Raw genomic sequence first — 14,243 nt, 5'->3', positions numbered from 1 at the left:
AAACTTGTGAGAAACAATGTTTTTTTGAAAAGATAATTAATTGTCAGTCTGCTTGTCTGCAGTACAGCTATTGGTCTTCAGCCTTTGACAATGAGCAAATTTATATGGTATAGTAAGCTGTAAAAGGCCCTGGTTAACAAAATGTGAAACAAAACAACTGAGAAATCTATTTTCTATATATCACAAAAACATCTTACAGGAAAAAATACTCAAAAGTCATGCACTACTGTGAATTTTTGTTTTTATATGCTAGTCAATATATAACTTCAAATGGAAAATTTAAACCTCATGTTATAAAGGAAGTATATTGAACAATGAATTACATATGATAAAAGTTTGTCAACTTTGAATAATCTTAAGACTAAACTTAAGATTATTTATTACAGATTCTATTTTGCTTTGGAAAACACTAATAAAGAATCACAGTACATAAAAGAATAGAAAAAGTCCTACAAATGATCAGATATTAAACTAATATAATATATTTATAAATATTCATAAAATATAAACTTACTGTGGTTATTCATATCATAGAATTAAGAAGAAGTGGTTTTATGGCCAATGAGACAACTACCGTAAATTTTGGTAGATAAAATAATATTTTTTTCTGGGAATCACTAGAGACCAGAGGGCATAGCTGTTAGCATATCATGTTCATGTATGTGGAGTATAAAATACAGAAAAAAGCTTTTTTCACAGAAACATTGTAAAAAATCAAGGACTATAAATAACATGTACATACTGCTTCATTAGCAATATAATTGTTATTATTGTATAGCAATATATATTTCCAACAGAAAGTAACCAAAAGTTGGCTTGCAATAAATTCTAATATTGCACTAGTGCAATAAATCTTCAAAATTCATGACAAAATCAATGACAAAATCTTAGTTTAAACCAATTTTTACTTTCAAATATCATATTGCTATACAATCAAAGGGTTATTGCATGAATATTGGGGAATATTGTCCCTCGTAGAACATATATTGCACTCGCAAGCTCGTGCAATATAAAATTCTACTCGGGACAATATTCCCCAATATTCATGCAATAACCCTATAATATTGAACATAATATTTCAGGGAAATAAAGGAATGGATGGGATGAAAGGACCAGCAGGAGAACAAGGTCCAGAAGGTCGTAGGGTATGTATGTTTTAACTGCAGAATTATTTGATCAATGTAAATGTTTAAACATTTTATATCGTTAAAAAAGAACCCCCCCACCCACCCCCCAAAAAAATAAAGATATTATAAGGTATGGTATTTTTTTTATTTTGGAACATTTTATTCATTCCTGTATTTTCAACGAAACATATTTTGTATTTGTGAACATTTTTTTTTTTTGAATTTTCAATGTAACAAATTTTGTATTTGTAAACATTTAATCCTGTATATTCAAAGAAAAACATTTTAAAGAGGTCATTTTAATAAACTTATGAGAAGAGGTATTGATAAAAAAAAGAGTTCTAAATTATCAATGTTTATAACAACAAAAACTGCATTTTAATAGAAAAACAAAGGATATGGGGTGTCCATATATGATACAAAATCAGAACATGCAGAAAAAAACACACAAAAATCAATGGAAATTTGATATGTATTTTATAATTATATCTTGACATATGTATTTCTACAGGGTAAGAGAGGTAAAGATGGACCCACTGGGTCTTATGGTCCAAAAGGAATGGCTGGCGACAAAGGAAGGGAGGGTATTGATGGATTTAAAGGTGTTAAGGTAAGACAAATGTTACCCAATTTATATCAATCTATTATCATTATAGATTGTTATGCCCCTCTTATTATTGTGCCCCACTTAGGGGCATTATGTTTTTCAGTCTGTGCATCATTTTGTTCGTTCATCAGTTCTTTTGTCTGTCTGTCCTGCTTCAGGTTAAAGTTTTTGGTCAAGGTATAAGTTGAAGTCTTATAAACTTGAAACTTAGTTCACATGGATCAATATCCTTAATTGATTTTCCATAGGCTGTAATGGTAATGTTTTTTTCCTGTAGCTCAGTCCATATAGTAAACTTGGATATGTATGATTGCTCGTTTCGATGCTGAGACATTTTCATATATGTGGTTTATTTTTGGGGTTCAAAGTGAGATAACTTTTTCCTTAAATAAGCGTACCCTGAAAATCCTTTCGGGATGCTGTTTCTCATGGTGAAAAATCCCCCTTTTAACACAACAAGTTCTTTGAAATTTGATACTTTGAACACAGTTAATAGCTCCATAGTTTTTACACATTTATTCTATGTTCCTCTACTTTCCATATCAACACTAACGGTTAAGCTCAGTCACTTGTTAAAAGTAGAAACATGTCCAATATCACTACACAGAGATTTTTTGTTTACACACAACTTTTGAGTTCCTCAATTTGAGGCACATTAGGGATATTGACCCACATGTTCTATAGGGTATGATATTTCTAATTTTAATGCCAAATGTCAAGGTCCACATAGAAAATGACAGTGCAAATGGAGCATCCATGTGGGCACATTCTTATTTAAGTAAATTTTGTAATTGAGATTTCTCTATGCTAACATGACTATAAATATAGCTATTGAATGCAAATTCTAATAATTTAGTGGGGTTACTGTTGCTCAGTGTTTAATAATCTATGTTGTGTTTTGAGTACATTTGGTAGTTTTTGTCTGTTTCTTTTTTTTACCATGGCTTGTCAATTTATTTTTGACTTTGAATGAGTTTGAATGTCACTTTTGTATCTTTTGTTCCTCTTATATATCATTGTTACTCTGATTTAAATGCTAATGTAAGTGAAGTTAAAACAAAGTTTTAATGATAGTAATAAGATAAATTAGTGCTAATTTGTTTTAAATTCTTTTGTATTTCTGTGTGATAATTCTTCATCTCAAGCTATTCACTGAGTTGGGACTTATTTGTTTTTTATTTCTAGAGAAGTTATTTTCTTTAGCTTGTTATTCCAAAAAGGCATAAAGAAAATGAAAATGTTAGCACTGTATTTTAATAGGAGGGTCTGGATGGGGTTTACAGACTAGAGAATAATGAATAAAAGTAATAATGAAGAGAGTTAATTTGACAAAAAATAAATAAAAGCCAGGTGTGGGGTGTAAAAGTATAAAAATAGCTGGAATATCCACTCACACATGAGAAGTTATGACCTAACTTTCCAATAATGATTATTAATTAGAATTTATTGTATTTTAGGGGATAACAGGAGATACTGGAAGACAGGGAACCAGAGGAGATGAAGGACCAGTAGTATGTATTTTGCAAGATTTGATTTTTGATTTTTGGTGTTTTAACGCCACTTTTAAGCACCGCATTTAGGCTATTTTGTGGCGGCCAGTTTTCATTGGTGGAGGAAGCCGAAGTGTCCGGAGAAAACCACCGACCTTCAATAAGATAACTGACAATCCTAGTCAAGTAAGATTGGAGTTGAGTGAACCTACACAGTCGGGGTTTGAACTCACAACCTCAGTATTGACTGGCTAGTGACTTAGACCCCTTATTTTGCAAGAAACAATGTATTAAAAATATGCTGTTTTTTATTTTATTTTAAAGAAAAACCTTTTTTGTTATCTTTCTAGGGAATATAGTTTCTCTTAAACTTTGAATTGATTTATAATTTTTTTTTATAAAATTGAATTTATCAATTCAGTATTTTTAGTAGGTAGATGATAAGAAAGTTGTTTAGATAGCCACTTATGTCAGTAGATCAAAGTATCTTTTTGTCTTCATAGGGATATCCAGGAGATATCAGAAATGATCTAGATGGTCAGCCAGGGGCACAGGGACGTCCTGGAGATGTAGGATTTACAGGGGAGAAAGGATTCTCTGGACGAGATGGTGAAATAGGAATTTCTGGTCCACCTGGTGGGCCAGGTCTGCCTGGACTAGATGGATTGCCTGGACTCCGTGGTGCAACTGGGTTTTCTATTCCAGGAGAACCTGGAGAGAGAGGTAGGTATTTTTCTTTCACCAAGTAATTCAAATTTATCAGACACAAATTTAGAGGGGGAGGGCAGGGTTCCCAGGCCACACCCATATGGAGATATGTATATGGTTACTTTATAGACTTATTGCACATCCCACTCCAAATGTTGATGACTTTGGCTGATATGGGCTTCCCCTATTTCAAAATCCTGGATACACATCTGTTAATAAATTATATTCTATGCATGAAAGAAAAAATATAGACAATAGTTTAGAATATTTCTTTCTATTTCATCAGACTAGTTTTACTTTTATTATTTTTATTTAGGTCATTTCAAATATAGATATTGATTTAAATTTAGATTGATTTTGAAAAAATGCAAGTGTAAACAGGGTTTTGAGCCTCTGTTACTAAAATGAAATAATTTAAAAAAATAAATTCTATATCAGTATGCAAAAGGGGTTATTCCAATAATAATTACAATTAGGTCAATTGTTTTTAAAGTTTTTACCTCAATGATTAACTCATCTCTAGAAATGATTTAACCATATGGATTTCTGAAAATGAAAAATTTAGTGCTGTTTAATAGATCTCTAATTGTGAGTTGAACTTTGCCACAGCTGATCTGTTTTGTTCAGACTTAGAATAAAAGAAAAAATGAAACATACTAATAATTGGATTATGGTAATTTTTACCGTAAATTCCTAACTCATCATGTTTACTAGTATATTCTGAAGCACATTTCAGCACAGTATATTTGCAAGCTCTTCTCAAAATAAGTTTTGTTATTTAAATGTTTTTCTTTTCCATTGTAGGAGGGTTTGGTGGTAACGGAAATCCAGGTCTTCCTGGAACTCTTGGACAGAAGGGTCAAACTGGAGTCCCTGGTAGTCCAGGACGTGATGTAGTAGGTGAGCCAGGGTTCAGAGGTCGACCTGGTCGTGATGGTGTTAATGGTATTTCTGGTCGTCCAGGAGACGATGGATTTCCAGGTTTGCCTGGTATTCCTGGAATCGGTCTTGATATCACTGGTCCTCAAGGATCATCTGGATTGTTTGGTGAGCGAGGTGATGGTGGAGATTACGGCCGGGATGGTCTCCCTGGAATACCTGGGTTAAAAGGTAATGTATTTACTATTCATCAGGATGAAACTGATATTAGTTTTCACTGCCTTTAATTCCTGAATATTTGGCCAATTTTTATACACAGAATAAATTGTATGACAGTAGGGCCTTTTAGTTTATTAAGTAGGATAATTGATTAATACCAATGTAATTTTAATTTTGACAGAAGTTACCTTTTCAGGGGCTAATATCTAGTGTGAAAGATCTTCTAAAGTTCAAAGATAGGGCTACTGTACATTTCAGCAAGTTTTCATCTCAGTTTTCATAGGACAACAAGCAAATAAGCAATTCGGAAGCTGTCAAAAGATTTCAAGACCCCCTTAACATAGAATTGTCCATATTTTGAGTTAGAGCCAATGAAGTTTTCTATATTTTTATGCCTCACCTACGATAGTAGAGGGGCATTATGTTTTCTGGTCTGTGCGTCCGTTCGTCTGTCCGTCTGTCCGTCGTACCGTTCGTTCGTCCGTCCATTCGTTCGTCCGTCTGTCCCGCTTCAGGTTAAAGTTTTTGGTCAAGGTAGTTTTTGATGAAGTTGAAGTCCAATCAACTTGAAACTTAGTATACATGTGCCCTATGATATCATCTTTCTAATTGAAATGCCAAATTAGAGTTTTGACCCCAATTTTACGGTTCACTGAACATAGAAAATGATAGTGCAAATTTCAGGTTAAAGTTTTTGATAAAGTAGAAGTCCAATCAACTTGAAACTTAGTATACATGTTCCCTTTGATAAGATCATTCTAATTTTAAAGCCAAATTAGAGAATTTATTCCAATTTCACGGTCCATTAAACATAGAAGTTTAGCGAGTGGGGCATCCGTGTACTGTGGACACATTCTTGTTTTTGATATAAATTGTCCCAATAGCAGTACTACACATTGTAAAAATATTATTGAGAAAGCACAGGTGGGATTTTTTTTAATTTTTATTTATTGTCTGAAAGAAATGCACTACGTAACAGCTGTGTACTCAGACCAACATATCATGTTTAAAATTTTGTTTTCCTCTAATTCTACTACTGTGGATTCATTAAATTTTCGTTGGATATCAATTTTCGTGGATTTTGTGGGTACAGGTGAACCACGATTTCAAATGTTCAACAAATTACAAATTTTATAATGGCTGTGTATACAGAGGTTGACAAACCACAAAATTAGATATCCAGGAAAATGTAAGATTTTCTCAATCTACGAAAATTTATGCTCAGGAAAATAAATGAATCCACAGTATTGTGAGGTCCCCTTAAATAAATCCTAGTGATTGTTTCTGGTGATCTGGTATTATTTTTGTTGACATGTAATATAGGATTATATAGTTTGTTCTAATTTCTAATTATTTTTCAACGGAACTTCTTAAAAATCACCACACTTAATACCAGTAGGTTTTTCAATGGCCAATTTAGTTTCTATCATGGCCACATATATGACCCAACCACTAATGATTAGGGTATGAGTACTTAGATAAGGACAGATCACTTTAAGCCCTCTTATAGACATTCTTCAACATTAGTAATTTTTTTTTAAAGAGTTATGTCCCTTGAAGATATAAAATATGTGTAACTTGGGGGAGAATCCATGACAAATCGCCCCACTGGTAAATCGCCCCACACCTAATCGTCCCACTTTTTCACAAACTCGCCCCATTCTTGTTTACCAACTCGCCCCACTTATAAAAAAGGCTAAAATCCTATTTCGATTCAATTAACAGGTTTATTTTCAATTGTTATACAAATAACCAAGCTTACAAGTATAAAGTTATGCTCCAATAATGATATGAACATGTATTTGCAATTATATTCTAAGAATGTCAAACATCATTTAATTTCAAAAATAATGGTTTAATTAATTTTATTTTTTTGGGGGGTATTCTGTACATGTGACAGTGTAGATTTACTAGATTAGTTTTCATTTAAGTGGGGCTAGTTGGTAGACCTGAAAATTATAGATTGAAGTAGATTTTACCTTTTTTCAATAAGTGGGGCGAGTTGACAGGAGAAACATTAACGGGATTTAACCCTTTTCACAAGTGTGGCGATGTTTTAAAAAGATTTTTTTAAAAGAGGGGGCGGTTTTGGCTGTGGGGTGATTTGACCTGCTTCCCTTGGGGGCCATTTTTTTTATTATTATTTAACACAAGTTTGTTGGTTTGTGTATTCTTTTTAGATCAAAATAATAGAAAGTATAAACACATACGTACACAACATGTTAAAACTTAATATTGGTTATGATTTACAGGAGGTAGCGGAGAGGATTGTGGAATTTGTCCAGGTGGAGCACAAGGATTCAAAGGAGAATCTGGATTACCTGGTCTTCCTGGTAAGATGTTTTTACTAACAAAAATCTTGAACCTGATGATGATAAAAGACTTTGTTTGATTGTGTATAACTCATTTGAAATATATTGATGTAGAAATTGTTACAATGTAGTTTATCTGTATATTTCATTTCCATTCACTAAGTTTTTACCAGTCTATTTCTTGACCAGCCATCTTTTATCATGTTTATTATTAAACAGCCATCATTCATTTAGTATAAACCAGGGTTTGTTTTTTTTGTTTTTTTTTGTCAGTGACCTGTAATTAATTGAAGTAAACTTACAATTTTTATTTTACCTAAAAATCTACGTTCAGCAAGTTCAGGACAATGTTAAAGTCTTAATATTTTTATTCAGAGATGACTGAAGTTAAATTCTGAAACACAAAGGGAAAATCTTTTAAACATTTTCTTGTCCAAACATGATAGAAAAATATCATCAATATATTCATGATATATTTAGGACTTGAAGGACTTGATGGTTTACCAGGATTACCTGGACAGAAGGGACAGTCAGGAGTACCTGGTAATACGGGAAATTCTGGTGCTGATGGAAACCAGGTGAGCTAAATTTATGTTAACTAGGCTATTCAATTGACTTAATCTAAAGGGGTATTTATTATATTTATATTCTTTCCTTTGAAGATCCATACAATATCTATCATGCTTAATCTGGCTGAAGAAAATGTTTATATCAAAATCTGTACTTAACTGTCTGAACAACATTTGCAATTACCCCATAGTTACCCCACACAATCGCTACATATTTATCATAAACAAGGTTTTTACCTTAAAATAAAACATAATTTTTTAAAAAGATGATGATCCATATTATTGTGAGAAGATATGTAGATAGAAGAAAACCTCAACGTAAAAAAGGGGTGCAATGTAAAATGATAATCATTTATTATAATTGCCGATTGTTACAGAAAAACAAAAAATGTCATATGAAACTTAATACATAATCATTTCCTATCTTAATGGCACCATAAGTGAACCATCAAATTCATACTTTTAGACAACCGTTTACCTGGGTTTAAAATTGTAAACAAAGGCGAGAAAGAGAATGACAGAGTTTTGACTAGCAATGATGATTAGCGAGAAAAAAAAAAGCGAACATGGCTGAAATGTCTATTGACTCTTTATAGGAGTGATTGTCCTTAAATGGGTCCTCATGGGAGTTATTATCCTTACATGGCTCCTTATAGGAGTTACTGCCCTTAAATGGCTCCTTATATGAGTTATTGCCCTTAAATGGGTCTTCATGGGAGTTATTATTGTAAATAAAATCGAATTGATTCTCAGCTGATTGACTTACACTTCTTAGAGCCTTTAGTAAGACAATATGAAGCCAAAATGTAATATTGCCTTTAAGTGATCTGTATATAAATTGTCAGAGAATTACAGAAATAGAATTACAGAAATTGAATAACAGAAATAGAATAACAGAAATAGTTTATATATGGGCAGATATATTTTTTTTAAATATATGCATGTTTTCCGTCCAGGGCCGACCAGGACGTCCTGGTGAAGAAGGGTCAACAGGACTTAAGGGTTTCCCTGGTGATGTCATAGATCCTAACCCAAACAAAATATATAGAGGGGAGGCAGGAGAGCCAGGAAGATTTGGATTACCTGGAATGGCCGGAAGTCCAGGTGAAGCAGGTGAAAGAGGAAATATTGGCCTGTCAGGATTACCTGGATTAAAGGTAAGATAAGGTCATAGAATGAAAAAAGACTCGTGGAACTCCACAGACATAAAATAGCAGCGTAGCCAAAAAAAACTGTACTGTTAGGTTCTGTAGAAAATTTAACAATTAGGTATGCAAGAAAAAAGATGTCAATGATAAATCCTTTTGTTACAGTATTGCATGTTTTTTTCTCCTCTGAATTAACAGCTGAACCTTGGACTTGTGGCACAGCAAACAACCAGACTAGCAATAGAGATTGAAAAAGAGTCCAAAAGGTTAATTGGTAGCTCAGAATATCATACTCTACTGTACTGCTTGGATAATATATGAGCTCAGAATATCATACTCTACTGTACTGCTTGGATAATATATGAGCTCAGAATATCATACTCTACTGTACTGCTTGGATAATATATGAGCTCAGAATATCATACTCTACTGTACTGCTTGGATAATATATGAGCTCAGAATATCATACTCTACTGTACTGCTTGGATAATATATGAGCTCAGAATATCATACTCTACTGTACTGCTTGAATAACATATGAGCTGCATCGGATAGACCTTATGCAAATGAATGTCTATACAGCTATTAATCTATTTTGAGTGGGAAAACACATCAAAGGAAAGTCTGTCTCTCTTTCAAAATTAGCCTTTTATAAGAACCACACAAGACAAACCAAATAATCTTTTTTTTATTTCGTATATAAATGTTCCAAAATTAATCAAAGTTTTATACAGTTCACATACGCTTGCATAAGGTCGATTTCTATCGGATACAGCTCATATATCAATGTTGCCAGTGAGAAAACCTATATTTGACAGAGTTGTGTAAAGGAATAAAGAATTAAGTTATTGCAAAACTTAGGACTTATTTCCTTCTGGAAAAGGTTAAAATGAGGCCTAAGGTATATGCAAATTTGAGGTCTTAATGATAAAATGTTTCAGACTGAAAAGGTAGGCATGAGATCAATGAATAAATAGGACCTTTTCTTTGAATCCGTATAAAGATGGGAATTGTTTCAAAGAGGTTTTTCCATGTCTTTCTCTAATTTTTGTGCTATTTTCACATTTCCTGACTGATGTAAAATAATATTTCTCCTCTCACTAGTGAAAAAATCTGTTCTCAACAAATGATTGGTTGAAATTTAATTGTGACGTTCAATTTTGTTGTTTTCTTCTGAATTTTCATATTGTGACGTTCAATTTTGTTGTTTTCTTCTGAATTTTCATATTGTGACGTCATGAAAAAAGGCGACCATGCCTGATGACGTCACATCAAAAGTACACAACTTTCCTCAAATTTTTGAAAAGAAGAATAAAAATCATTAGAGAAATAGATTCCACCACTGTAACTCGTGTATTACGATATTTCTCCACTCTCAACAGTTAAAATTAATTATTTAAAAAGCTCGGCAAGACTCATGCTTTAAATATTAAAATTTAACTGTCTCGAGTGGAGAAATATCGTAATACACTTGTTGCACCTGTGGAAGCAATATTTTTCATTCTGTAGAAAAATGTAAGAATGGGATAGGAGATGGTAGGGTCAACAATAATTCGCAGGACAAAATTAATATGATTTTATTAGTATTGTAGAATTTCACTATTTTTGCTCTTTCGATGGCAATTTAAGGGCTCTCATCACCAATGTACATTCTTTTTCATGGAAAATTGTAAAACTATGACAATGCTCTTTAACTCTTGATATTAGTAAATTTACTAAATATAATATGTGATCTGTATAGGGAGATGCTGGTAGTGATGGATTTGATGGATTAGACGGTTTGCCAGGTATTCGAGGAGAACCTGGATTCAAGGGTGAAATAGGAGATTCAATCCCAGGAACTAATGGATTCCCAGGACTAAAGGGATTAGCAGGATTTGATGGCTCACCTGGTGCAAATGGACGTAAAGGTTGGTCGTTGTTTAATATTGCTAAGAAAATACATTATGTAGGCTATTTAAATTTGAATGCAGTAATTCCTTTTTGTGACTCCCTTAAAAAAAAAATGTTTTGTTTAATTTCTAATGATTCTGAATATTTTTTAATATTTATTTATTATTAATTGAAATGTACTTTTCACTAGCTAAATTGTACAACAGTGGGATTAAGACAGAAAGAATGATAAAACAAATTAGCTATCTATTAGAATTTTAACCCCCTCTAATGACACATGGTTTCATCAAAAACTAATCTGTGTTATGTTATCTGTGAAATCTTCTTAGTAGAGAGATTAAAGAAATATTTTACTGGTTTTACATTATGTGTAACTAAATTATTCATATTTTCTTGGTTGCAAAACTATGTGTATTATTTTAGTGCTTTCCTTTGAAATAGAAAGATATGTGGAATATCTATGTCAATGAGATAGCCTTTAACATAGTGTGGAATATATGTCAATGAGATAGCCTTTACCATAGCGTGGAATATATGTCAATGAGATAGCCTTTAACATAGAGAGGAATATATGTCAATGGGATAGCCTTTAACATAGAGAGGAATATATGTCATTGGGATAGCCTTTACCATAGCATGGAATATATGTCAATGAGATAGCCTTTACCATAGCGTGGAATATATGTCAATGAGATAGCCTTTAACATAGTGTGGAATATATGTCAATGAGATAGCCTTTACCAAATCGTGGAATATATGTCAATGAGATAGCCTTTAACATAGAGAGGAATATATGTCAATGGGATAGCCTTTAACATAGCGTGGAATATATGTCAATGAGATAGCCTTTACCATAGCGTGGAATATATGACAATGAGATAGCCTTTAACATAGTGTGGAATATATGTCAATGAGATAGCCTTACCATAGTGTGGAATATATGTCAATGAGATAGCCTTTAACAGAGAGGAATATATGTCATTGGGATAGCCTTTACCATAGCGTGGAATATATGTCAATGAGATAGCCTTTACCATAGCGTGGAATATATGTCAATGAGATAGCCTTTAACATAGTGTGGAATATATGTCAATGAGATAGCCTTTACCAAATCGTGGAATATATGTCAATGAGATAGCCTTTAACATAGAGAGGAATATATGTCAATGGGATAGCCTTTAACATAGCGAGGAATATATGTCAATGGGATAGCCTTTAACATAGCGTGGAATATATGTCAATGAGATAGCCTTTAACAAAGCGTGGAATATATGTCAATGAGATAGCCTTTAACAAAGCGTGGAATATATGTCAATGAGATAGCCTTTAACATAGTGAGGAATATATGTCAATGGGATAGCCTTTAACATAGCGAGGAATATATGTCAATGGGATAGCCTTTAACATAGCGTGGAATATATGTCAATGGGATAGCCTTTAACATAGAGAGGAATATATGTCAATGGGATAGCCTTTAACATAGAGAGGAATATATGTCAATGGGATAGCCTTTAACATAGCGTGGAATATATGTCAATGAGATAGCCTTTAACATAGAGAGGAATATATGTCAATGGGATAGCCTTTAACATAGAGAGGAATATATGTCAATGGGATAGCCTTTAACATAGCGTGGAATATATGTCAATGGGATAGCCTTTAACATAGAGAGGAATATATGTCAATGGGATAGCCTTTAACATAGTGAGGAATATATGTCAATGGGATAGCCTTTAACTTAGAGAGGAATATATGTCAATGAGATAGCCTTTAACATAGCGAGGAATATATGTCAATGGGATAGCCTTTAACATAGGGTGGAATATATGTCAATGGGATAGCCTTTAACTTAGAGAGGAATATATGTCAATGGGATAGCCTTTAACATAGGGTGGAATATATGTCAATGGGATAGCCTTTAACTTAGAGAGGAATATATGTCAATGGGATAGCCTTTAACATAGCGTGGAATATATGTCAATGGGATAGCCTTTAACATAGGGTGGAATATATGTCAATGGGATAGCCTTTAACTTAGAGAGGAATATATGTCAATGGGATAGCCTTTAACATAGTGAGGAATATATGTCAATGGGATAGCCTTTAACATAGAGAGGAATATATGTCAATGAGATAGCCTATAACATAGCGTGGAATATATGTCAATGAGATAGCCTTTAACATAGCAACACAATAAAACCTATAAGGACATCTGGAGGTCATGTATTATTTTGTCCTCTTTTGTTCCTTCTGTAATTTTTTGGCCATGTTGGTCGAAGTCTGAAATGGACTAATATTATGGTCACTGGCCTTCCTCAGTTTATCTTTTACTTGTCTTAACTACATGGTAGACATTTTAATTTCCCAATCAATAAGATGTTATAGATTTAGGTCCTTGTTTACAAATATCTTGAAGCTCTATACTATAATAAAGTATAAACACTTAAACAAAATGCAAAAAGTCCTAAATTATGCACCTACATTTAACTTTTAAATAGAGGTCGGTCATTTAAAGACATATCAACCTTATCATATACGTTGACGTATCCGCATCTGCAGATATACCAAAATGTATGTAATCTCGAGCTTTAATTTTATTTATCATATGTTTAATAGTAAAACCAGTAGTTTTGAAAATGTGATAAATAGCCTGCTGTTAAATCCATATCGCACAACTTTGATGCGCACCCTTTATCGCATACCCTTACCCTTTATCACACCTTTACCCTTTAACCCTTTCCTCCATTGAATTTTTTTTTTTTGCATACTTGATTCGCATAGGATTTTTCAATAGAATCCTGAAAATATGCTTTAAAGTATTAATGCATTGCGAAAAACAAATATTTCATCAAATAAATTTAAGTCAGATATTCCTATGACATTCCTTTTCATATTGGATACAAATTTAATTAAGTCTACTGCAGACACTTTGTAGTCAAAGCGTTTCAACAGAGGTACTACACAGGCGTCAAAAGGCGTCATTATGGAGTAAAGGGGGTGGCGTCAAAAGGTGTCACTATGGAGGAAAGGGTTATCATATCCCTATTTATTTATTTTTTTTTTTTTTTTTTTCAGTCAGTTTTTTTTTATGTAAGCTTAAGAAATATTTTTCCTCAAAATAGGTACGGTCATTTGGGCGTGACAAGATTTATTGAATGACGTCATTGTTTGGTATGTACATGTGACGTCATGAACATGAAGTTTTCATAATTTTTGACACACTAAATGCAACTGTAAAAAATATAAAACACACAAAAAATACAACAATAAACATAATATATTTTTAAAACA

General features: G+C 32.8%; 1 protein-coding gene across 1 annotated transcript in view; it reads left to right on the top strand.

Annotated features, from left to right (window-relative positions):
* The first annotated feature begins 1,065 nt into the window (after positions 1-1,065).
* The window catches only part of LOC143068572 (uncharacterized), a 45,222-nt gene continuing 32,044 nt past the window's right edge, over positions 1,066-14,243 (top strand). Inside the window, exons 1-9 of the mRNA XM_076242752.1 lie at positions 1,066-1,145; positions 1,639-1,737; positions 3,192-3,245; positions 3,728-3,947; positions 4,737-5,042; positions 7,283-7,363; positions 7,823-7,920; positions 8,868-9,068; positions 10,801-10,969. Coding sequence (XP_076098867.1) covers positions 1,095-1,145; positions 1,639-1,737; positions 3,192-3,245; positions 3,728-3,947; positions 4,737-5,042; positions 7,283-7,363; positions 7,823-7,920; positions 8,868-9,068; positions 10,801-10,969 — 1,279 coding nt within the window. The 5' untranslated portion in view covers positions 1,066-1,094. The remainder of the gene's footprint in view (positions 1,146-1,638; positions 1,738-3,191; positions 3,246-3,727; positions 3,948-4,736; positions 5,043-7,282; positions 7,364-7,822; positions 7,921-8,867; positions 9,069-10,800; positions 10,970-14,243) is intronic.

Source organism: Mytilus galloprovincialis, chromosome 3 (assembly GCF_965363235.1).
Source record: "Mytilus galloprovincialis chromosome 3, xbMytGall1.hap1.1, whole genome shotgun sequence".
Lineage (NCBI taxonomy): Eukaryota > Metazoa > Mollusca > Bivalvia > Mytilida > Mytilidae > Mytilus > Mytilus galloprovincialis.
Note: the sequence above shows the minus strand (reverse complement) of the source record. Positions and strands in the feature narration are given on the sequence as shown.